This window comes from Zonotrichia leucophrys, chromosome 18, assembly GCF_028769735.1.
Source record: "Zonotrichia leucophrys gambelii isolate GWCS_2022_RI chromosome 18, RI_Zleu_2.0, whole genome shotgun sequence".
Taxonomy (NCBI): Eukaryota; Metazoa; Chordata; class Aves; order Passeriformes; family Passerellidae; genus Zonotrichia; species Zonotrichia leucophrys.
The window spans coordinates 5005184-5029722 of NC_088187.1; the positions used below are offsets into that span (position 1 = coordinate 5005184).

The following is a 24539-nucleotide window of genomic DNA, read 5'->3' on the forward strand; positions in this document are numbered from 1 at the left end:
CTACTGCACGCTGAGTCACCTGCTGCAGCGAGTGCGGGGCGGGCACTGGGGCTGCACCCCGGGACAGAGTGCAGGCACCCCCGGGACAGGCTGCGGGTCACTGCGGGCACCCAGAGCTGCACCCCCAGGGACAAACTGCGGGTCATTGCAGGCACCCCTGGGGACAGGCTGTGGGTCACTGCGGGCACCCAAGGATGCACCCCTAAGGACAGGGTGCGGGTCTCTGCTAGCACCCAGAGCTGCACCCCCAGGATATGGCTGCAAATCACTGTGGCCACCCCTGGGGACAGGCTGCGGGTCGCTGCGAGCACCCAGGGATGCACCCCGAGGAACAGGCTGCAAGTAACTGCGGGCACCCCCGGGACAAGCTGAGGGTCACTGCGGGCATCCCAGAGACAGAGTGCGGGTCACTGGGGGCCGCCCAAGCGCAGAGAGCGCATCTCAGTAACTTTCCCTTTGGTCGTGCCCGTCATCACCCCTTCCTACCCAGGGCAGCTCGGGGGAGCCCAAGCAGGGCGGGGCAGGAGCGGAGCTCTCACCCCGGCCCGGGATCTCTGCCAAGGGGGCTCGGGGCAGCCCGGGAGCGGCCGCAGCCGCGGGCGGCCGCTGTTCCCGATCCGGCGCCGCGTTTTGCCGGCGCAGCAAGTGCCGGCCTTGCCGGAGGAGGAGCGGCGGGAGGGGGAAGGGGGAGGAGGAGCCGGCGCTCGGCCGAGCCGCTCCCGCCCCTCAGCTGGGAGCCCGCAGCCAGCGGGTGCGAGCGGCAGAGCCGAGCGGCGCCGCGCCGAGCCGGGATGCGGGAGCCGGGCATGGGGTAGCCGCGCCGCCCTGCCAAGCTCCCCCCACCATGTAGGCGAGCCCCGGTGCCTGCACATCGCTCCCGCCGCCTGCTCCGCGTTCGCACCGGCCCGGGGGACCATGCGGAGCGCCCCGGTCTCCGGGCTGCTGCCGCTGCTGCTGGGGCTGCGGCTGCTGCTGGGCGGCGGCGCCGCGGCTCAGTACTCCAGCGACCTGTGCAACTGGAAGGGGAGGTGAGGGGCATCCCGCCCGGGCCGGGGGAGCGGGGACTGCCCGTCCATCGCCGTCCCGCCGGGGGAAGATGCTGATGCCGAGCACAAAAGGGAGACTTTCCCGCTGTGCTGCCCAGCCCGCGAACGGGGCGGCGGACGGCGGAGAGCCGGGGCAGGGGGCGGCTCTGCCTCCCTCCATCCGTCCCGGCGGGCTCACCGCGAAGAGACGCTGGGCAGCGGCCCCGGGCAGGGACGGATGGAGGGGCCGGGGCGAGCTGGGCTCCCCTCGGCGGGGCTGAGGGGCCGGGGCGGGCTGGGCTCCCCTCGGCGCTGTTCGGGGGGCTGGCAGAGGGAGGGCGGTGCCGAGTCCGCCGTACAGAAGTTTCTCCCCGCGACCATCTCAGCGCTCCGCGGAGGCGGCGCCCGGGGAGCAGCGCGGCAGCCCCGGCTCGGAGCGGCGCTGGATGCGCTGCACCTGCGGAGCGCTCCCGCTGCAGCCAGCGCGTCCCTCCCGGGGCTCTCCCTTCCCTTCCCTTCCCTTCCCTTCCCTTCCCTTCCCTTCCCGCTCCCTCGTCCCGCGGAGATGATGATGATGATGGTGATGAGCTCCCGGAGCGGGGGCTGGCACAGCGGCCGCGCTGCTGATTTATTCTAATTGCACCGGTTGAGAAACCTCTCCAGTTCTCAAGTGTTTATCTCCCAAATTATCTTTCCTTTAATTGCTTGTAATATGTTTAACGCGTGTGGTTGGGTCTGTGACCTTCTCTCCTCTTTATAGTTTTAAAAAAGCAGCTCTGCTCAACTAGCAAGTGTTGCTGGGTCAGACTTACTTGGAGAGTAAAGTAGTTCAACTCTAATGCACTCTTCAGATCTGACTTTCTCTAACTTAAAAGTTTGGCGGGCCTATATCAATGGAGTGTTTTGGAGTAGAGAGAATTCAAAGTGGGGAAACGATTGGATTGACTTTCAGCATCGTGATTTCTTGTCTCTTACTATCTGAAACGTGGTGCTTCATATTTACTTCTTATTTTTTTGCATTTTTTTGTTAATCGATGCATAGTTAATAGCAGTGAATCCACTTGAAGATGAGTCTGCTTGATAGGGATGAAACCTCTGGCAAACTGCTAATTTGTCATTTTTCTTTACACAAAAAAACAAACCAAAACAAAAACCAAAAACCCAAACAACCCCCCCCAAAACATATAAAATACTCCCAAAGCATTGCAAATCCTCCCAGCTGCACTACTTACCTGGACCTTACCACCTGCTACTGCAGCAAGTATTTTAAAAGAATGGTGACAAACCCCTGCAATTCTGTCCTGTTTTGCTGTTATTTTTGTCCTGTTTTCTTAGAGCAAGCAGTGACCCCTCATGTCACCTGAGCAGGGTTGGAATAAGCAAAGCCCCCTTTCAGCTGGGGGGAAGTGAAATCTTGTAACTGGGTTTGGGATGAGCCTGGAGATGCCAGCTTGGATTTACTCACCTGTTGTTGTTCTGGTGAGCTGAAGTGGTGACAGCTTTGTGATGAAGCTGTTGGATGAGCAGGGAAGGAAGAGCAAAGTTTAGTCTGGGTGGTTTCACTTGTGGGAGAGCTTCAAAGTTCAGGTGGGTTGGAGTTTTGGGAGGGGATGAAGTAACCCAGGCTGACTTAGGCCTTGCTGGTGGCAAATAGGTATTGTCAGAAATGCTGGCAGGCTTAAGGCCACTCAATATCATCTGACTTGTCCTAAAAACACAGCACTTGAGAAGGAAAGAAAGTAATTTGATGCACCAGTAAATATCACTGATTAAATATTTCAGTGTGGGTATTAAGAGTTATATGAGTTAGAAAGAACTTTTTTTAATGCAAAATATAATATTTTGAAGTCATGTGATGATTTTTACCTTGACTGTTAGGAAAAGTTATGAACTTTAATGTCAGACATAGTTTTTCCCTACAGTGGAGTCATGTCATCTTCTGTAGTAAACCTGAAGGTGTTTTCTCCCCTTTATATATGTGTCTATGTTAAAGCAACAGTCTTAAAACCAAAACATTCTGGATATGGGGTTTTTTTCCCCTATTAGCTTGTGGAGAAGTGATGAGCTTATACCCCTGAGCAGGATGAAGAGCTTCACTAGAATTCCTTTGGAGGCTTCCAGGGAAATCTGATGCAATGCACAGCTTGACACCTGCAATTTAAGTACAAGCCATAATAGCATCTTAATAAATAGCTTGTCAGCTTCCAGGAAAGCTTTGTCCAGGAGAAAGCAGAAACTTCACTCTGATGTGTCCAGTTATTACTTCTGCTGTAACTTCAGGATTTTGTGCTGCAATGACCTCTTGATGTTTTGGGCAAAAGTGCTTCAGTGACAGGCTGAGAGAATCTGCTGGCCTGGCATGTTTGAGTGTAGAACAGAATTCAGCTCTTATGTGGCTGCTTTTGTCCATCAGTCTTGCTCTTGGTATGGTGGATGCTCTGAGGAATTCTTTATGTTCTCTAGACTGTCATCTCTTGTTAAATTCTCCAATTTAGGAGCAAAAGTTCCCTGTGTTCATTGCAGGGTGCGGGGAGGACGTGGGTGCTTGTAGGGCTCTTCAGCACATCTTCAATGGAATAAATAAATAACTGAAGTAGGGAGTGTGAATATTCTTCTGGCTCCCTTTCTCTTTAAAAAGCACCTGTTCCACATTGCAGCATAGCAGCTCACTGCAGTGGTACTGCAACAGGTTTTTCAGGGCAAACATAAGGGGATGGCTGAAGCCAGAAAGGGAGAAGAGCAAGGAGACAGAGGCAGTGATTCAGGATTGCTATGAGGAAGTAGCTGTAGAAGTAGATTGTTAAAGAAGTCAGTCCCAATAAACACACACATTTAAAATGGGTGGATGGCTCATCCATCACTGCAGCCATGAAACACCTGCCCTGTGTCCTTGCCATATAATCAAAAAACCAAAACTCCAATGAGTTTGGAGAATAAAAAGGCTCCTGGGTCTCCATTGCTGTGTGGACCTGGTGTGTGTGATGGGTGAGAGCTGAACCTGGTGTTAAACAGTCTCAGTGTGAGGACAAGTCATCCTGGCTGCAAGCAAAGTGACAGGTTTTACTGGATGATGATGATGGTTGCTGTTAAATAATGTGAACATGTATTTTGAAATCTGCTTAACTTTTGAGTCATCCTTTATTATAAGGCTTAATGTGTGCAGGTACTCGTGCTTGATGTATCTGTCTAATGGCATCACTCTTGCCTGTGGGATTTAATTGGCTTTCAGAAGATAATTTCAGAGTCCACCCTGTTTTCGTTTGAACACCATGAATGTTTGAACAAAATTAATGAAGCTTTTTTTTTTTTTTTTTCCTCTGGCAGAAATTCACTGCCTCAGTGTTGTTGGGATCACTTGCAACAGAAGTTTCACTGCATGAGTTCAGAGTTTTGCCCCTGGTGTCTTCCTTCTGTTTAAGCACTCAGGCTGGAATGTGCCAGGATGAGTCCTGCAAAACCTCTGCAGCTTGTTTTGATGTCTTGAGTAGGGACAAGTGATGTGTGAGGATAACTTTCTGCCCCTTTGCTGAAGGATAACTTTTACACTGTTTAATTTTGTTTATTCGCAGCTTGCACATAAACAGACTTCTGTGTTTTCTGTTGAGTGGCATCATGTGTGTGCTGTGGTGAAAACTGATTTTGTGGACCAGATGTGGATTTACAGTCAGCTTGAAATATCCCTTTGCAAGTAAAGTTTCCTGTGTTAAGTACTACTGAATTTGAGGGCAAGAGTCTAAAGGTTAAAAGCTTGTCCCTCTTTCCTCCTCATCTGTGTTCTTGATGTGGCTTTCAAGATTCTTCAAAAGCACATGTTTGGAGGCTCTATTGTTATTAAATATGACTTTTTTCTTTCTGAGCTTCCTCGTGTAACCTCTATCAAGTAGGTCACACCGACACTCACAATAATGAGTCACGTCAACAGTAAATGCAAACCATATGGTTTGGGTTTTTTCCCTTTTACACATTGCTTGTAGTTACTTTCTAAGTGCTGACTTGAATTTAGACCCTGTTCAGTACCCAAATATGTCTTTGGGATGGGGAACTGTGTATTTGGAGGTTTCTGCTGAGGAACCAGGACTAGATGTCATCACTTGCACTACACTAAAATATGTTTTTGCCACAGATTTCCTGTGTAACCTCAGACTTAAACCTTTAAAACTATTTTTCTTCTCATCTTGGTTCATCTGCCTACAAATGGGAATGTTGGGAAGCTTCCCTAAAATCCTGCAAAGCAGATCCATGAGGTGACAAAGAGTCTGGTTTTGGGTTGTCCTCTACAAGGTGCTCAGAGCATAGGAGGAGAAACAAGCTTGGTGGTGAAGTGATTTGCTCATACTTGCTTAGGAGGTTTGTGACAGGACAGAGACTGGGCCCAAAGGATTTTTCCCTAATAACCCAAATACTGCAGCAAATAAATCAGGCTTCCCACAGCTTGTTCCTCCAGCTGCAGTGCCTGCCCTGTGCAGTGTTTTAGGGCTTTGGGTCACTCTGGCAGAGAGCTGGTGGGCTTGATCCAGCACCAGCGATGGGCAGCAGGGGTTGTTCAGAGCCATGGGGATTTACTGCTCATCCTGCTTAGCAGCTGGCCCTGGGACCCTGTTGTGCCCTCCTATCCCATCCCTGTGGTCCCTGTGAAATGGCTGTTGGGGTCAGACTTACTTGGAGAGTAAAATGGCCACGAGTTCTCTTTCTTGCTAAACACACCTCTGGGTCTGCTTGTAGCCCATCAGTGAAAATGACAAACTGAGCTTAAACCTCATACTGGGTAGCAGGGGAGGAACAAGTTCCTACCAAAAAAAGCAGCACATTCAGTGCTTCCCCAGCTATGACAAGGGACAGAGGTGTCCCTTCTCCTCTTCCTACCTCCCAGTGTGGGGACTGGGGCTGCCCAGCTGGGCTAGAGGGTATCGGTAGCACGTAGAGCATTGCTTTTGCTGCAGTTTACAGGGTGAGCTTGGCACCCCTCCCAGTTTCAGATCCATTGGGAATATAGACTTGGAAGGGGAACAAAGTACTTGGAAAAAGGTGGAGTCTGATCTGTGAAGCTGGAGAACATGCTGGATTGAGCCACCAGGAAGGGAGTTAGAGCCTACGTGTTGTACTCAGTATGGGCACTACCTGAGCCTGTAGTAATTTAATTACTTTTGATCATGTGCTTATATCCTATTTAATTTTGAAGCCTATTACTAGTGGTTTGACATTTTCTTCTGGGGGATGATTTAAAATTGTCCTGTAATATTAAGGTTGAAATGTTGCAAGAAACCTGCACTGCTGAGCTGGATGGGCCAACACCCAATGATGTCCTGGGCTTCCTGCATTTTTTGCTGCGTGTTTTGAAAGGTTTGACATTCCCATTGTTGGCTCTGTCATTTCTCTAACCTCCTCTTTCTCTTTTTCTTCCTGCAGTGGTTTAACCCACGAGTCTCACAGGAAGGATGTTGAACAGGTCTACCTCCGCTGCTCCGAGGGCTCCATCGAGTGGATGTACCCCACGGGAGCTCTCATAGTCAACCTGAGACCCAATATCTCACCTGCCTCTTACAAACACTTGACTGTTTGCATAAAGCCCTTCAAAGACTCTGCAGGAGCAAATATTTATTTGGAAAAAACTGGAGAACTGAAACTCTTGGTGCGAGATGGAGAGCGCAGCCCCAGCAGAGTTTATTGCTTTGGCTACGACCAGGGGGGGCTCTTTGTGGAGGCCACTCCTCAGCAGGACATTAGCAGGAAGATTACAGGCTTCCAGTACGAATTGATGAGCAAGGGGATAGCAGCTGACTTGCACACAGCTTCTGGTGAGTTCTGGGGCACTGTCAGACTCCCACTCCTGTATTGGATGTGTAACAGATGGCACAGAGAGTGAGTGAGTGAGTGGGAAAGTGGCTGGCTGTGAGTTTCGTGTGCTTTTAAGGGCATGTTTTATAAACAGAGCTATTGCAGAAGAATTGATTTGGTTTTTGGTTTGTTGTTGTGTTTTGGAAGCTGGTGGCATGGGCTGAGCTCCAGTGATTTGTTGAGGGCCTCAGTGCAGGATTCTCCTCTTGCAGGGCAGGGTGTATTACAGGAGCTGGTTTTACCCTACACTGAATTCCTGGACTTCCCAGCCTTGCTGTAACACTTTTCTTACTACTTTTTTACTCAGTTTTTAAGACCCCACTGCATGTTTTGAATAATAAACATTTGAACAAGGAGGCAATCCTTTTCCTCAGTGTTTTTTTCCCCTTTGCAAGTAGTGCTACTTGCTGACCTAATTATTGCTTTTTCTGTTGTATTTTTTTTTTTTCTTCAAACAAGGAAAATGGTGTGTTCCTTCCTCAGCTCTCCTTATTACACTCTCCTGAGCATTACTGTGTCATGGCTGAGCTCTTCAATAGTTTTAGAGGACAGTGTTGTCTTCTCTCTCAACCATTCTGAAAAACAAGTTTTGTAGGGAGGAGTTTTACTCCAATGAAAAACTTATAGGAAACAGGAGTGGACAAACTGAAAGATCTTACAAGCCTGTAAAGTCTGGTACTAAATAGCATTTGGAACAATGGCTGTAGGTGTGACCTAAGTGTGCTGAGCAATTAGTTTGAGAAGAAAAACTGGCATTTGTGGAGGATGACAGGGTGAAAGGGGAATTCCCTTTAGATAGGGGATATCTGGTTCAGGCATCTTACCCAATCAGGATTGCCTCTAGCATTCATCCCCAAAACCAAGGAGGGGAGATTTCCAGAATAGCCCAAGGAATTGCAGATTTAGGGTAGTTTATCTTACTTTATCTCAAATGACTGCAAGGATTTCAAGGTTTAGGAATTTTAAGCGAGGAACCGATTTGTTTCAACCAGATTTCTCTTTTGAAATGTGGGCTGCCTTTGAGAAGAGTCCTCAGAGCACACTTGGGATGACTCAGCCCGGGGTGAAGCCGATGTTGGGTGAGGCTGTGTGGCCCAAGAGCCGAGTGGATGCTGGTGCCACATGAGATGCTGCTCGATAAGCAGTGCTGTGCCTAATTAAACTGCAGCTGGATCTTCCAGGGGTGTCTTCTCTGGGCTAAGTGATTGCAGAGCTTGTTCCCTCCTCTCCCCTCGCCTGGCTCCTTTCCACACCGGGCTCTGGGTTGTGTGTTTGTGTGTTTGTGCAGCCCTGCCCGTGTAAATGTTGTCACGCCAGCTCGGATGGGGCTTTACTTTTAGTGCAGCTCTGAGCTGGGCTCAGGGCTGATGCAGTAACCTCGGGAACTGACAGGTGGCAGCTTTGCCATTGAAACAAAAAAATATAAACGCAAATATTTTAAATTTGAAGTCACTTCCTTTCCTTTTGCCATGCTCACAAGTGGTAGCTTATTATTGGGCATTCTGCATTTTAAGCAGACTGTTCTGCCACATCCAAAATTGCTGTAGATGAAGTGGGGTATCTCTGCTGAGCTGCTTTCCCAGTAAGATCATTTGTGCAAAGATGAATACACTGTGCAGAATGTCAGCTATGTAGTAAAATTCCATTGCAGAAGACATTAAATACATTGTTTAATCAGTTATTTGGAGAATGTTCCCAGATTTAGTGCTGCTTTCTCTGTCAGGCTGTGAGGATGGAGACACAGACAGGCTAATGAGAAGTCACTTAGACTTACTAAGAAAAGTCCTGTGCTCTTTTATTTTCCAAAAGAGTTGAAATTGCTTTTGTATATAGTAAAATAATATGACAGAAACACAGCTTCTCACTGCTGGGTTTAGGCTGCACTTAAGTTTCTCCTGAGTTTTGCTCATTGAGGACTTGCTGCTGACATCCTTTACCAGCACAAACTGCTGTGTTTTCAGAACTAAATGCTTTTCTTTACACATAAAATCTTGGAGGTTTTTAAAGCTGATGGGGGTATTTTTTCAGGGACGTTCAGAAGTCAAACCGAGGACTGCATCCAATTACAGCCTTCCTCTTTAATAGGCACATTAAATCACTTTTTCAGTGACTGCTGTATTTTCAGCTGTAACAGACACTGGTTAAATTTCAGTGCTGTCTTATGAAACAATGTGGTGGGGAATCTGCTCCACTCTCCAAGTGTCTTGTTTGGCTAGAAGAAGCTTTTTAATAGTTCATCAGCAGAGCCTTCAGGGCAAGCTGGGGCTCTCTATTGTATTTTAAATTATTTCTCTTGCCTTTTTTTGGATCCCCAGACCCTGTGGAGGGGCTGTGCAGGGTGAAAACACGATGAAAATGCCATACATGACTCTTTCCACTACTCACTTCGATGAGCACTTTTATTTTCCTATAAATATCTGTATGTCTGGGGGAAGTGCCAAATAGCTGCCTTGTGAGGCTTGCACAGAGCAATATATCTGAGGCTCTTTGCAGCTTGTGGACCTCCTTTCTTCTGGAGCTGCTTCTAGTTTTTCTGTGAAATCTCAGACTAAATGCTGAGCTGCTCATTTGGAGGGGGAGTTTACAATCACTGAAGATTTTTTCCCCTGGAGAGGAGGCTCAAGTCAGAGGCAAGTGCTGACCTTAAAGGAGCTGAAAACTGGGTTTGAGGTTCTGCATTTCCCACCAGCCTTACTGCAGCCCCTTGTTCACCAGCGTGGCTGATGTTTGTGGCTGCTGCTCTCTGGAAAAAGAGGCTGCTGGGTCTCAGTTGCAGTTTGACAGAGTTGAGCAGAGCTGGCAGTGGGTGTGAAGAGGTGACAGAGATGTGAGAAGCTGTTGTAGATGGAGTGAGAGATGTGCCGGGCAGAGGAAGCTGCAGCGCTTCTTCTGATGGCAAAGAGCTGAAAATTGCAAATATTGCATGATTTCCTCGCTATTTCAGATGCCTATCATAAAAGACCCAGGTGTGGGGCTCTGCAATCCAGCCCTTTCCTTGTGCAATAACTACTTGCTAACAACTTCTCCCCGCTTTCCCTAAATGCTGGGTTTGTTTCCTGGTGATAATTGTTGTACTCTGCCCTTGAATTTACTCTCTCTTCCTAACCTGGCATCCCAGCGCTGATTAAAGGGTGTAAGTCATCTGTTTAATACTTTAATGACCTGTTGTGTCCTTAGAGTCCTGACATTGCAGGGTGCATCAACAAATCAACAATGCTTGGCATGGTGCCTGTGGTTTAATTAGAAATCCTCAAGTTTTATTAGTTTGCAGCCATTCTTTCCCACTTAATCAGAGTCTAGCAAATAATTCAGTAGAAAACATATGCAGGTTCTGCATTGCCCTTTCCCTTTTTTTTTTTGGAAAAGTTGAATGATACAGGGCATTCTCAACAATTTTCTCGATTTTGGGGACTTAACTCTTTTCTTGGCTCTGACTCTGCATTACCACAGTCTCTCAAAATTTTCCTAACTGTAGGAAGAATTTGTGCTGTACTGGTAGATTTTAATTCAGGTTGCTGACATCTGGTATGGGAAGTTTTTTGCCATTATAGTAACAGCCAAAAAAGTGCATTTCTGTGGGGTTGTACTTTCTTAAGACGGGAAGAGGAGTGAAGGCAAACATGCCTGACATCATTTAGTGGGAGTAGTGCCTGAGAAGGGTCACCTTGACAATTCAGGCATCTGGATGGGTGAGTTCTCTCTTCATATCCAAAGTGATGGTTGACTGAAAGTGCTTTTGATTTCAGATTAGGCTTTGGGCTGCACCCCTCTATCATTGCCATCCACACTGATGGTCCATTAACTCCAGCTCATGCTCTGCAGCCTCAGTGTTTGCCCCAATGAAGAACTGAGGCACTGTGACATTTTGGCCTGAGGCCATTGGAGAATCAGCAGAACTTGTCTGAGTTGTTGAATTCTGTTGATTCTAATCTTTTCTGCTTGTGCAGGAGGAAAATACTCTGAGTATCAGCCATGCTGCCTATGCTGACAAAGAGATGGAGATTTTGGCAAAAGTGCTCTGGCCATGAAGTCCCTACAAGTTTTCTGAAGGTTCTGACCCACATGAACTCCTCAGCTGTGTCTGCCTTGCACCACAGCAGACTGCTTGCTTTAAATTTCTATGAAAGCTGTGAAGGTCCTTGAGAATAATTTACTTTTTCAGTACCTCACCTTCTGCTCAACTAATCTGAAGCAAGAATCTGTAGGTTTGAACAAAAGTTTTGGAGAGGAAGGTGAATCCTCCTCCCTGTCCCACCAAAGGAGCTTTATTTTGTTACCTAAAGTCTGTGTTTCAAGAGCTTTGGGTCCAGCTTTGTTCAAGCTGTGCAGTTTGCTCTTCCCATTGCACACTCATGGGGTGTGTGTAATTTAGTTGTCAGAGCTCAGGGGTGTATTGAAAGCCTTTCATTACCCACCTGCTTCTGTGTAGTAAAGAAGTCAAACTTTAACAAAAATGCTCCTTTATCTTGATGGCATCTGCAGATTTAATGCAGATTCTATTAGCTGGTTTATATGTTTTCTTTATTAATGGGTACCTGGCTGAGAATATGAATACACAGGAGGCACAACACTGGTGTGGGTATCTGAAAAACAAGGCAAAACTGGATAAATCCAGTTAAGTAATTAACAGTATTCAGCTATTTCCTGTATGCTGTAATTCACTGTCCTGAGAAAACAGATCAGAAGTTCAGAAAGCTCAGAAGTCTTTGGGCTGTACCAGTGTTTCTGCTGACAAATGGCTTTGTAAAGCACCCTTCTTAACTCCTGATCTTTAATGCAGAGTATGTTTGGCAGAGATGGGGCTCCAATCTGCCCTATCTCTGCAAGCATCAACTCAGGGCTCTGTTTCATTCCACCTTGTATGCTCCTAGTCTGATGCTTTCCTCTGGCTCCTCACAAATACCCAATCTTTAGGGGTTTTTTCGTTTTTGGAGGCTGGATGTGCTGCTTAGCTTTGTAACCTGAGGCAGCAGATGGTAGAATCACAGAATGGTTTATTTTGGAAGAGATCTTTACAGTCCACCCTGTGCAGTGTGCAGGGACACCTTCCCTGGACCCCATTGCTCAGAGCCCCACCCAAGCTGGCTTTGAATATTTCCAATTTTACAGCATCTACCACTACCCTGTGCGTGCTGTTCCAGTATCTCACCATCCTCACAGTGGTGTGTTTGTCACTTCTTGTCAGAGTGGAAACTTTGAGGTGTTTTGTGCCAAGGCTGCTGTGCCCTCTCTGTGCCAGGGTAAGCATGGCTGAGCTGCTCGCTGCTGTGGGCAGGAGAGGGGATGGAAAGGAGCACTTGGAACACTTAATCTGAAAGTCCCCATGACCTTTCTGCCCAGCACAGGTTCTGCCTGAGTAGCTGTGACCATCTGAGATGTGGGCACTGCCCTGTGTGGCAGAGAGGGAGCACCCCTGGGTGCTGCATGGGCTCTGTTCCAACCCACCCATCAGATGAGGACAATGCCTTGCTTTTATTCTCCCCTCCCTGTTTTCTGTGCAGGTTAAAACCCTTGGGATTGAGGGGTTAGAGCTTAAGGGTTTTTAAGGTTCTTTCCAATCCAAACCATCCTGTGACTCTCTGAAGTGCACAGAATAGGTTGATGCTGCATTCCTCTCATTTGGGGTTTGCTGGAGAAATGAATAATAAACAACCAATGAATAATAAACAGCCAAGATGAGGGATCTGCCCTATAAGCCTGAGCACACCTTGCTGGGTGGCTCACCTGTGTACCTAAAGCTTTGATGATCTGTTTGACTTTTCTCTAAAAGGTCATAAACAAGTTTTAAGAGAAAAACATCAGAAAACAACATTTATTGCAGTTCTCAAAGCACACTGCAATTAGTGGCTGTGTAAGGGATCCTCCTGACACTCGTGCTCTAGGATACAATATTTTAAATGGGATTTTTTTTTTTTTGATGTGTGCTCCCCCTCCTTGCAGGAGCCTGTCCACACTAACTTTATCTTTTCCATAGTATCCAAAACCTGGTACAAAGCAGCCATGAAAATATAACCAGCGTTCCCTAACCCTAGTGTGCAAAGAACACATTTTAAGCTGGTTTTTGAGGGCTTGTCACTGAGCCACGTGTCATGGAACAGCACCTAGCTGGATCAGGCTGGCTGCTCTCTAACACTGCCTGGAGTGGGAATAATTTTGAGAAGCTGGAAACCTGCTCCTATTATTCATGTGCTTGAATTGGTCAGGTTTGTGGTGAATGATTGACTGGGTGGGAGAGTTTGAGAACAAAGATTTTTATTTTTATTTTTTTCCCGTGTGGAATGGTTTCAAAGTGCTGCTCTGATGCTCAGGGAATGCACACACCCATACATCACCTGGAACTGAGCAAGGGTGATGTTCTGGGGTCTGAAAAATGTTGGGCTAGAAAGAAAACCTTCATCAAAATTGGGTGGATCCCCTAATTTAATTTCTCCTCACAAGAAAAGGGCTTTGCCAGCATCTTCTCTGGCCCTGCTTGTCCTTTGATGTTGGACAGGAGCTGGTTTTGCAGTGGGCAGAGGAGGTGACAATGGGGCTGCAGTGATAAATACACAGCTGCAGGGGACAGGGGGATAGAAAATAGCTTATTTTTGCTAGACTGGCCACGAATGCCGTTAGCTTATTTCTCAACTCAGTGGGCAGTCAGAAGCAATAAGCAGTCAGGTGTATTGTCTGGGCAGCTGGGGCTCTGCTCTGCCCTGACCTTTGTGTACCACCAAAGATGGTCCCACAAACAGAGCTGCAATCCAGCCCAGTTGCTTGGCAGTCTTTAATAATGCTCTGTGCTTGCTCTGCAGAACTGTTTAGTTTGCTAATTCCTGAGGCTGGAGTTAAAGAAGGGATGAGAGGGCGGGGAGGCTGCATTCCTCTTCCCACTGACTGAAACGTGGGCCAGATCTTTCCTGTGTTGGAGTCTTGATTTGCAGGACAGAAAATCTCTTTCACCTCGATCTGTGCTAGAAGCCAGCAAATATTCACTGAAATATTGCACAGACACTTGGAAGATATCCTGGACCTAAAGCTGTGATATGTTAGGTCTGACCTTGGGAGGTTTGATACTGGCTCAGAAAAGCTGCTCTGCCCCAGGACAGCCTTGGTCCAGTTAACCTTTTTCAGGCTCACATTTGTGGAGGGATTTTTTGGTGTGGGTTGTACAGGCACCTCCTGACTCCTTTATGGGATTTGAGCATCAACTCCTGCAATGGGCATCACCTCTGGTGTTTGCCCAGATCCTTTCTGTGCTGAAGCCCTGCAGTGATCAGAGGTGCTGGGAAATGCACTCAGAGCTGGTCTGGCATCCATTGCCCTGTCTGCCCCCCAGGATCATTCCTGTCTCTACAGGATGCCCCTCTGCCCACCAGAACTGCTGCTGGCTTTACAGCAATTGCTTCTATCTGCAAGTAGGTGTCAGAAATTTGGGAGGAAAAAAAATTGTTCCTAGGTAGAACGGATGAATGGGCTTGATATGAACAAGCAGGATGTGCTTTTAAGGAAGAAAACTGATGTATCTCAAAGCTTTTACTGTTACAAATGACAAGTTTTAAGTAGCTTTTTAAAAGGTTAACTGGACAATGTTACAGCAAGGAAGATCTCTCTCTGTGCAGATGTAGCCCCTCCACAACCCTTCTCAAGATTAGGCTGATCAAACAAACATGGTTTTATAATGAAAACTGGCTATGGTTTTATAATGAAAACTGTCCTTCAGAGCTCTCCCACATACCAAAAAGAATTTGATTTCTAGAAACAGGAAGGAGAAGGACCTGTGTGGAGCTGAGTGCACATATGGTTCTTTTCTTTTTTTCCTTTAAAGACTCACTTAATCTTTGATCTGTCATTACTCCACGCTCAGGGTTTATCTTTAACCAGCCACTTGTTTCTTAATTCTATTCCTCTCCTTCTATTCCTCTCTCTAATGCTCCATCAGAGGCATTCATGGACCGGACCGAAGGGGAGGGAAGGGTTTGTGTTGCTGGCAGGGCTCCAGCCTGGTAGTAGGTGCTGGCTCCAGCCCCTCCTGCAGCCTGGCAGGGACAGGGAGAAGTGCTTGGCTGCACAATTTCCCCATGGCATGGGAGTGAAAAACACCTTACTTGTTCATTTTCTGCTGTGCAAGCCCTGCATGACAGCTGAGCTCCGTGTTAGCTGTCAGAGACAAAGCCCAACAGGACATCAAAAACTGAACAACTTCACGTTTTCCTGGATCTGACCCCTGTGAGCTTTTACAAGGCTTTGGCGTGATGTTTGCTTTAGAAGAAAGAAGAAATCTTTCCAGAGTGAATTTTGGGAGGGGATGAGCCAAGCCATGAGTCTCTGTGGGTTTTGAGTCAGGGGAAGCGTTTCCTTAGGTCCTGTGTGGCAGGGGTGCAGTGCTGGCACGTTCTGGGGTGACAGCAAGGGACACTCTGCCCCGGGGGATCACAGGAGCCCCTCAACCATCCAGAGGCACCTCTGGCTCATTTCTCCTCATGCTTCCCACTCCTAATCCCTCTTGGGCAGTAGAGGTAGGTTTGAGGAAAGAGGGAGGGATTTTCTGTGAGATAGTCAAATAGAGCTGCTTTTTTATGGCTTTATAGTGGTGGCTTGTGCCTGTAGAGCAGGAGGAATTCCCAGCAGTTATCTTGCTGCCATCTTTTCCCTTTAATTGCAGTTAGGGAGGGAGAAGAGGAAAAAAAAAAAGAAAAAAGCAGATGTGTACAGGTGCTGCTTGCACAGGAACCTGGGCTGGGGTGGCTGCAGAGACACTTCTGCTTTGCTGAAGTGCAGAGAGAGGAATTTAAATTTAACTGGACATCTGATCTGCTGAGTGGGGCTTTTTGGACACAATATCTTGCAGGCTTGACTGTAACTGAGGGTTTTTCTAGAGCTGTGATGCAATGGGTAAGTGTAGGAGCTGGGCTGGGATCTGGCACTGGTCCTGTCACTGCTCTGCCTCTGCCCACCCCAGTGCTGGGGTTTGCCACAGAGGAGGAAGAGGAGGGACAGCCACAAGTGTCTTGAAGCTGTGACATTTTTCATCCTTTCTCCTGGCTTGATGCAGCTCATGCATGGAGGTGGAGTTTAACAATGTTTAATGCTGCTTAAATAAAAACTGCTCTGTGGGTTTTTCATTCCTTTTGTTTTGCTTTGGTTTAAATTTTAAACAAATGGCTGTGCTTCAAGCTGACCTTTCAGCTCATTTGTTAGAATGAGAATGCTGCATCTTGGAACAGCAAAAAGGCATCAATCCCAAAGGATCCTTACGTGCTCTGTGTTTGCTGAGCCAATTTCAGTTTGAAAACTGTTGCAAACAGAGCTTGCCTTGTACCAAATCTCTTCCTCACATTGTTTACATAAATAGTTAATCTTTGGTACTTAGGGACTTTAATACCCTCTTGGAAGACAGTTCTGTGAAAAGATAAATTTCTGGTTTATGATCTCTTGTCCTAACGTTTCTCAGAACACAAAGGTCATCACATCTCTAATAGTGAGGTTTTACAATATGCTTTTTTTATTCTTTCTTTGCAGGAAGGAAGTGGTATTGACTCGATTCTCTTGTCACAGTCCATGCCACAGCCTGCAAAAGTCTGCATTTCATTAAATTTATTTGCAGGTTTAAACTGTTCTTGGCCAGTGTCTATATTTTCCAAGTTATTTCTGGAAACTTGTACATATGTGCAAGTTGAACTGAGTGTTAGAAGGCAAGGAATGGGATTTGACACTTCCTTTTCTGTAGGGGTAAAAGCACTGGTGTCCCTTCTTCACACAGAGAGCTCAGGGAAGGATGTCCATTGCAGCATCAGGATGTTGTTTCAGCTGCTCCACCACCACCTTGTCCTGTACCAAATCTTGGCTGTGAGAAGAAGGGAATCTTTGAGTTTTGTATCTGTGCCCATAATCCTTGTCCCAAATTGTCTCTTCTGCTCAGCACAGGGGCTCAGATTGACTTTCTAGCAAGCAGGGGGATGAACATTTCTGCCTTCAGAAGAGCACTAAACTCTCATTTATGTTACTCACAGCATTAACCTTGTATTCATCACAGCACAACTTCATTGTGGCCTTCAGTGCTTGAAGGGGGCTAACAAAAAAAAAAAAAAAAGGAGATTGTCTTTTTACATGGGCAGATAATGATAAGATAAGGGGTAACAGTTCTAAACTAAAGGAGGAGAGATTTAGATTAATGTTAAAGAGAAATTCTTTGCTCTGAGGATAGGGAGGTTACTGGTGAAGCCGTGGCTCCTCCATCCCTGGAAGTGTCCCAGGCCAGGCTGGAAGGGGCTGGGACCAGCCAGGGACAGTGGAAGGTGTCCCTGCCCATGGCAAGGGGTGGGAATGAGATGATCTTTAAGGTCCATGTCTGAGGTTTATTGATCCACAGGGCTGGGAGCAGGGCCAGTCCAGCTCTCCTGTTTGTTCCCTGACTTGCTGTTTTCCTACGGACACGCTGAAAAAGTGCAGTGCTTGCAGAAAGCCCTGTAATCCTACCCCATCCAAAGACAGGAAAACCTTGTAAAACAAAGGAGTGATGAGAGAGCTCCTCTGTGTGTTGTGACAGGGTGTCAGTAATTTCCAGCCCAGCTGTGGAGAGGCTCTTAGGTGTCTCCTGGCCCTGTTTTCCCCACTGTGTGGCTGCAGGTATTGTGTTCAATGCAGGTGTGCTGGATGCAGCTCTGCTGGCCTCAGCTCCAGCCCCTTCTAAATACAAAATGCTCTGACAGAGCAGCTGCATTGATGTAGTTCTAGGTGGTGTTTCAGTGTGGGGGTTGTGAGGGTTTTGAGGTTGAGTGTTGTTTTGGCTTGCTCAGGAAGAGCTTTCTGAGGTGGTGAGGAAAGTTGAGGTGTATCAAGAAAAGGAAAGGACTAGTCACAGCCTGGTAAACCAGAGTGGTTATCAAATTCGTGTCCACCTCCACTGCAAAGCAGTTTGTTTTTTTTTTTGTCTTGGATGTGAGCTGTGAGAGGTTTGCTTCATGGAAGAAATGCTCCTTCAGAGGGGAAGCACAGGCATACTTAAGAAGAAATAATTACCAGGATTTATTTCACTTTGTAATTAGTTAAAGCAGGATCAGGCAAGATTTATTATTTTTTTCTTCCTCATATGATGTTTGTCCCTAAACTCCTGTCTCTCATCTAAATCACTGGTCCAGTAATCAGTTGAGACATATAATTTTTGCTTAGGACTCAGAGAAACGACAGAGAAATGCATCATTATTGGAGAAACCACATCTCTATTTTTATAATCTGCTCTGGGAAGTCTGCACTCTGTGTTTCCAGGAAGGAGACTCATCCTATGATGCCCTTTCCAGTCTGGGCGCTGCCAGTTACAGAGCTGGCAGCAAGAGCTGGAAAGGTGTGGGTGGGTTTTTTTTGCTGCATATGAACTAATGCTGATGTCAGGCTGAGGGAAATGGGTCTGTGGCCCCACAGGGGTGTGCCTGGAGGGGCTGCAGTGCGGGGATTGCCACAAGACCCATCTGAATGTCTTAAAGAGAAAAGACTTCTTGTTTTAATCAGAAAAATGAACAGAAAACAACACTTCAGCCCTACCTGGACCTCCTTGGTAGCTCTTGATGCTTAAAAAGGTCTGATTGCTCATCAAAGGCTTGTTTAGAAGTACTGAGGTGTGGGTGATGTGTGCTGTGGAAGAGCAGATAAAGAGCTCTGTGCTTTCCTCCCCCAGCATCCACACCTTCACCACACGGCACGCGTGCAGCCGCTTCTTCACCAAACCAAAGGGTATTCCTCGGTGAAGTGGTTTTCTGCAATTACTTTGTGTTCAACATTTTCACTTCTGCTTCAAATGTGTCTCTTCCTGTGTGTGCTGCTGGCTCAGGGGTGGCTGTTCAGCACAGCCTCTCTGGGGACACAGGATGGAGAAGGTCTTTTGGGCTTGCTGGGATGGTGGGCAGGGACCTGCAGCAGGGTTCTGATAGCTGTGATGTCGTGGAGTGTGTTGAGAAAAATCTGGACAGGCAGAAGAAACTTCTTTCTTGTGGGTTGGAAGCTGGTTTTGGGGTAAGGTCAGGTCAGTCAGACCCATGGGTGGCTGTTGAAACACAAATGTTTCAAAAGAGGACCAGGCCCCTTCATGTGGTTTGTGTGACGCCTGCAGGCAGAGCCAGCACGTCTCGGTTCCATGTGTCCTGCAGGGAGCTGCCATCCTCCACCACGGCCCCTCCAGAACCCCACCTCCTCTTTTCCAGGGAAAGAAGGGTTGTATGCACACAAACCAAAGGAGGAAGGACTGGAGCTGTGTGTGTGAGCTGAGACAGGCCAGCAGCACCTCCCACCACTCTTTGGGCTGAGTGTAAAGGGGCACTCAAATTATCCACAATATTGGGGAAAATCCTTTCTAGACAGCTCAGCTCCCTGCTGCTGGCAGAGCTGGGAGCCACCTGAGGCTGGCATCTCCTCAGGGCACATCCCTCTCTCTTAGCAAGCATTTCTGCCTCCCTGTGGAGAGGTCCAGGAGAGGACCAGCAACGTGTTTGACAAAACTGTTGGCCAACAAGTGCGGTCTATTGTTAGCATCGCCTCGTCCTCCTCACTAACACCAGGTTCAGAGGGCAAATCGCTCAAAGCAGCTGGGACATGACTGCTGGCTTGTGAGGAATGATGTAATTACATCTCCCTCTGCGGGGAGGTGAATAGAGAGGCCTTTGGAGGCTCTGGGTGTTGGAGGGAGAGGGCTGCCTCAGGTTACTCCAGGTCAGGATACTGTCAAAATCCATCAAAGGCGCTCCCAGGAGAGTCGGCGGCCGACGTGCACAATGCAGGCTTTATGCCACTGCTGCTGGAGCTGAGCTAGAGGCATCTGGGCTTTAGAGGACTTCAGTAAAATGTTGCTTTTCTATGTCTTTTTTTTTTTTCCCACCTCTCTCCTGCTGCTGTATGAATTAAGGCTCTTTGGCTCATGGAGTTTAAAGGAATTAGAGCAGCTGACGTTGATATTGTTGTTGCAAGTTCATAAGCTTGCTTTTGGATGTGAGAACCTGGGCAGCCCTCGAGACATCCCCAGGGAGTCAGGATCTGGCAAACACAGCTGCCTTGTTTAGTAACCAGGCCCAGTTCCCCAGAAAATGAACATCTTCACCTGCTGTGCATGAGTGAAGTGCTTTTCTTGGGGTTGGTTTATTTTTAATTTATTTTGTAATAGTTATAAGGATGCTTCCTCTTCTAGCCTGAGATGTGTGTGTTATTTTGACCTATGGATGGAGCAGAGCACCTGCTGCCCAATGCAAAGGGAATGAGTGCTGAACTGCGGCTAAAGCCACGAAGTTTTGTATTAAACACACAGATTCCTTCATGGCTGTGATTCAAAAGAAAGTGTAGGCATTGCCACCTCCTAAGGATTGATTTTCTTTTATGAGCCTTTGTAGAAATCAGGCTTTGGTAGTAGCCAGGGGATGTTATTTGCTTTTTAATGGTCCATTTACCTCAGCAGTAATCCTTCACAACCTGCTTTCCATCTGTGCTTCCATACCTTGTTTTTGCCACTTGCAAGATCTATTTGATACTCTGTGAATGCAGATGTGGGAGTTGTCCCACAGAGGAGGATTTTTGGTCTTCATCTGTCTGGAGCTGCAGAGATGGGTGGTGGAGAATGGTTGTTAAAGCAGCTCACATGCCACCACACTGCTGTGAGTCAGCTGGACCTGAAGCAGGTTTTAGGTAATGATCTAGTGTGAGCAATGCTGAGCATTTTTAATTTCCTTTTGTATTTAAAAGGCTGCAGGATTTTGCCTAGGGTCCACAATTAAAGTGATTTGATTCTGTGTACACATGGAGATTTGTTCATTTGATTTATTACTGTGTCAGTCTATTTAAATGGAAGGAACCACTTTTAAAGCATTTTGTTTTTCATCTTTAATGCTGTTGCTTGTGTTGCACTCCTTTGGAGAACAGAAATGCCTTAGTCATTTTGGTGTTTTCAATTTTCTGATGGGGCTGGATGAACTACAGAGGTGTCTGGTGTAAACCAAGACATAAAAAGGCTGAGATGCCTTTTTATTACAAGGTCTTTCCAGAATGCAGTATCTGAAATCCAGCTGTGGGTTTAGAGGATGTCCATCAGCTGTACTTGGTTTTGGAGCTTGTGTCCATGTGAAAGTGCTGTGGGATTTGTGCAAGTTCCCTCTAAGTCATGTCCTCATTTGGACAGAGGGAGCCTGGGGAAGAGGGATTTTTGCCCTGGATGGATTTGAGAGGTGCCATGAATGAAACAAATCCATAGCAGGATGTTTAGTGACTAACACACTGAGGCTTGCCCAGGGAAATGCTCAAAATGTGTGTGGATGTGGCACTTGGGGACAGTGGTTAGTGGTGCTAGGTTCATGGTTGGACTTGATGATTTTAGAGGTCTTTTCCAACCTGAATGATTCTGTGATTCTGTTACAATTTTCTTTGTCAGATGAAACTTTGTTTGTTTCACCCACTGATCAAAATCTCTTGAGTCTAAAACTTGAAGTATCTTTAGTCTGAATTTATTCTCCAGTTATGTCCAGGCTTCATCTGGTTCTGCATTTCTCATTATATTACACATTTTCCAAACTTTTCTGAAAAAGAGAGCAGAAATAGTATGTGGGGAAAGAAGGGCAGGGAAAGCTGGCTTGTTTCTGAAAGCTTTGGAGATATTCAAACTTTACAGAAATGTGATTGATCCAGATGCTATTTTGTCCATTCCTTGTCTCTTCTTTTGGAGCTTTTTAAGCTCCTTGAATTAGTCCTTCAAATATCCCTGCCCAGAAATGTGCATTTTACGTTTCCTTTAATCCTATTAAACAGCGTGTTACACTGTGTATGAATCATCTGACTGGAGCAAATCTGGTGGATTTGGTTCAATAATCCTTCTTTCTGGATCACTGCCTTTCTGGGTCCCTGGAAAAAAGAAGAGATTTGCCATGTCTTGTGTCAGAGGGTGGCTTGTGCTGTCTGGCAGGAGGGTGGCAGAGCACTGGAGGCACCAGCTGCATCTTATGGACAGCCTTAAATCTACTTTTAAGTGCAATGGATCAACTTTGGGAAGCAGGTGGGGGGAGAGGAAGGCTGTGACTGTTTGGGAATCTAAACTAAGTGTTTTCAGATGTTGAGGCTCAAAAACCAAATTTTTTGGGGGTGGGTTTGGCTTCGGTTTGGTGGTGGGCGGTGTGATGGAATCTCATTGTCCAGTCACCTCCAGTGGAGCCCTGCTCTGCTGCAGTTGTGCCTGTGCTGATCCAGGGTTTCCATTTTCCTGGGTGATGTGTTGAGGTGACACCAGGTGACAGACAAGGTTCTGATCCTTGTGCCACCATGGACAGACTCACTGAGCATGGCCAGGCAGGGCAGATCCTGATAATAAGCAAATTCCTGAACTCAGCAGGGTGTTATAGAAACATCTGTACTGCAGCTACAGCACCTTCTCCTCAGAAATATCTGGCTGAGTACAAAGAGGAGCCACATTCTTGCACTGATTAGATTAGTGCAGATATCCAAATGTTTCCAGCAGTACAGGAAATGGTCTTTGTGCTGCTTGAGCTCAAGCAGATATGGGCTCGAGTTTCCTCTTTGCCCCAACGCCCTCCAACACGTGCCTTGGGGTTTTTCCCTCCCCTCTTTGCCTCCCCCACTCTGTAACCTCCTGGATCTTTGATGTGGTGATGACTAAATGGCCCTACAACACTTGATAGAAATTGTAAGAGAGGAGCTTTGCCATCAGAGTACAAAAGACACACGATCTGAAGTGAATTTACAGCAGAGCACCCTGCCAATTCACTCAGTACCAAAATAGGTTTTGCATAAGTGCAGTGAGTGTGTGCAATGTTTGCTAGACAATATACACCAGCAGGATTGGTAAAGAGATCCCTGTTCCTGCTTAGGTACAAACATCTCATGGAGGCTGTAGGGTTAACTAGGGTTAGCCCCACTTCTTGTGGTGGTAGAGATGCCAGGCAGGTCTTTGGAGTGATTGTGCCATGCTGTGTTTGTCAGCCACATTTAAATGGTTTATTTATTTAAATTGATTTATTTGCTGCTGTCTAGTCCTTTGCTAATTGTCACTTTTCCTATGCAGCTCCCTGCCGACCCTGCAGTGACACTGAGGTCCTCCTGGCTGTCTGCACTAGTGATTTTGGTGAGTTGCTGTCTCCCCAATCCCCTCTCCTCCCACAAACACCAACAGACCCCTCCTCACACCTGGCAGCCCCCACCAGCACTAAATGTCCTCTGAGAGTGCTCAGAGGAGCTCAGAAGTGTCTGCCCTGCTGGCACCACCCCAAGGTGGACAGAGTGACACAGCAACCATGGTAGAAGGTCAAGGATTTGGGTGCATTTAGGAGAGGCCATTACTTCTTGTTGGTCAACTTGACAAAACACCAAAAGTTTCACTAATTGTCCATGCTTCCCTTTTTAAAAGGGAAATTGGCATTAGCTGGATCTGTAATGGTTGAAGAACAGAAAGTAGGTTGTCATGGAGCATTTAGCACAAATCTTCTTGGTAGAATTCTTCATGATTAATGCTATTTTTTCTGATGTAATTATTTTTCTACTTAAATTTAATATGTGGGTGCTCTTTGCTGGACAGATTACAAATATAAACTATAAAAAATGCAAATATATTTGGAGGTTACTGGATAATCTTAACTCTCAGAATAACAAAGGACCAAAACTTGGGCTGCTGTAGTGAGTCAGTTCCCCTGGCTGCACAGGCCTGAATTTGGACCAGGATCTTCCAAAGCATTTTTGTGTAATTAATCCTTAAAACCTTTTTCTGTTTCCAGTGATCAGAGGCTCCATTCAAAACGTAACGAACGAGGCAGAAGAGCAAGAATCCATCATTCACGTTGGTGTCAACAAACTGTACAGGCAGAAGAGCAAAGTCTTTCAGCTGACAGGGGAGAGTGGGAACTGGAGAGGACAAATAAAGACCTTGCTGGAGTGTGGGGTGAAGCCAGGAGATGGAGACTTCCTTTTCACGGGACGTATGCACTTTGGGGAGGCCAGGTTAGGCTGTGCCCCTCGCTTCAAAGACTTCCAAAGGATGTACAAAGAGGCAAAAGACAAAGGGCTAAACCCATGTGAGATTGGCCCAGATTGAAACCCCCTGTTTGGCCGAAGATCACTTTTAGCATTTGGCCAGGAACGTTTTCCTGGCTGCAGTGGGAACTCTGAACAAACCTGGTCACTGAGGCTGGACAGAGCTGGAGGCTGAGACCCCACAGCCTGCAGTGCTCACAGGCTCATGGAAGCAACAGAGGTACGAGCTCAGAGGGCTGCCAAGCAAGAAAGGCTGGATTTTTAACCAATCTTGTCCTTATGAATTAAGTTATTATATTTTTTTAGTGACTTCCTTAGGAAAACAAACAAAGAAAACTCCCATGTCTTAATAAAAGAAAAAAAACCCAAATGAAAGCCAAGATGCCTTTGTATCTTTTTAATACTAATTTTTAAAAATGTCTTAAGCTGATGTAGCATTTGGTATGGCATATTCTGTATAAATGGCCAAGAATGTGATAGAGCACGGTAAAACATCTTAACATTGATGCTTTGTAAAAAGCTTGGTGTACAATTCAAAGTTGTTTCTTATGACAGAAATTTATGGAGCCAAACTCTTATGTGTGTGTGTTGGTTTTTTTTTTATTTGAAAGAATGTACAATTGCCACCTGCAATTTTTTGTCCAGGCTGGCAAATTCTTTCCATTCCAGAGAAATAAAGGTCCCTGGATTTGA

General features: G+C 46.6%; 1 protein-coding gene across 2 annotated transcripts; it reads left to right on the plus strand.

Moving 5' to 3' along the window:
* Positions 1–720: 720 nt before the first annotated feature.
* Positions 721–24539, plus strand: METRNL (meteorin like, glial cell differentiation regulator). 2 transcript variants are annotated; one of them, XM_064728740.1, is made up of 4 exons: positions 721–1028; positions 6432–6820; positions 22885–22944; positions 23591–24539. In XM_064728740.1, exons 1-4 carry the CDS (start codon positions 916–918, stop codon positions 23905–23907), a joined length of 879 nt encoding a protein of 292 aa, XP_064584810.1. In that variant the 5' UTR covers positions 721–915; the 3' UTR covers positions 23908–24539. The 2 variants fall into 2 exon arrangements, with proteins under 2 accessions (XP_064584810.1, XP_064584809.1); XM_064728739.1 differs by lacking the exon at positions 721–1028 and adding an exon at positions 1418–1695.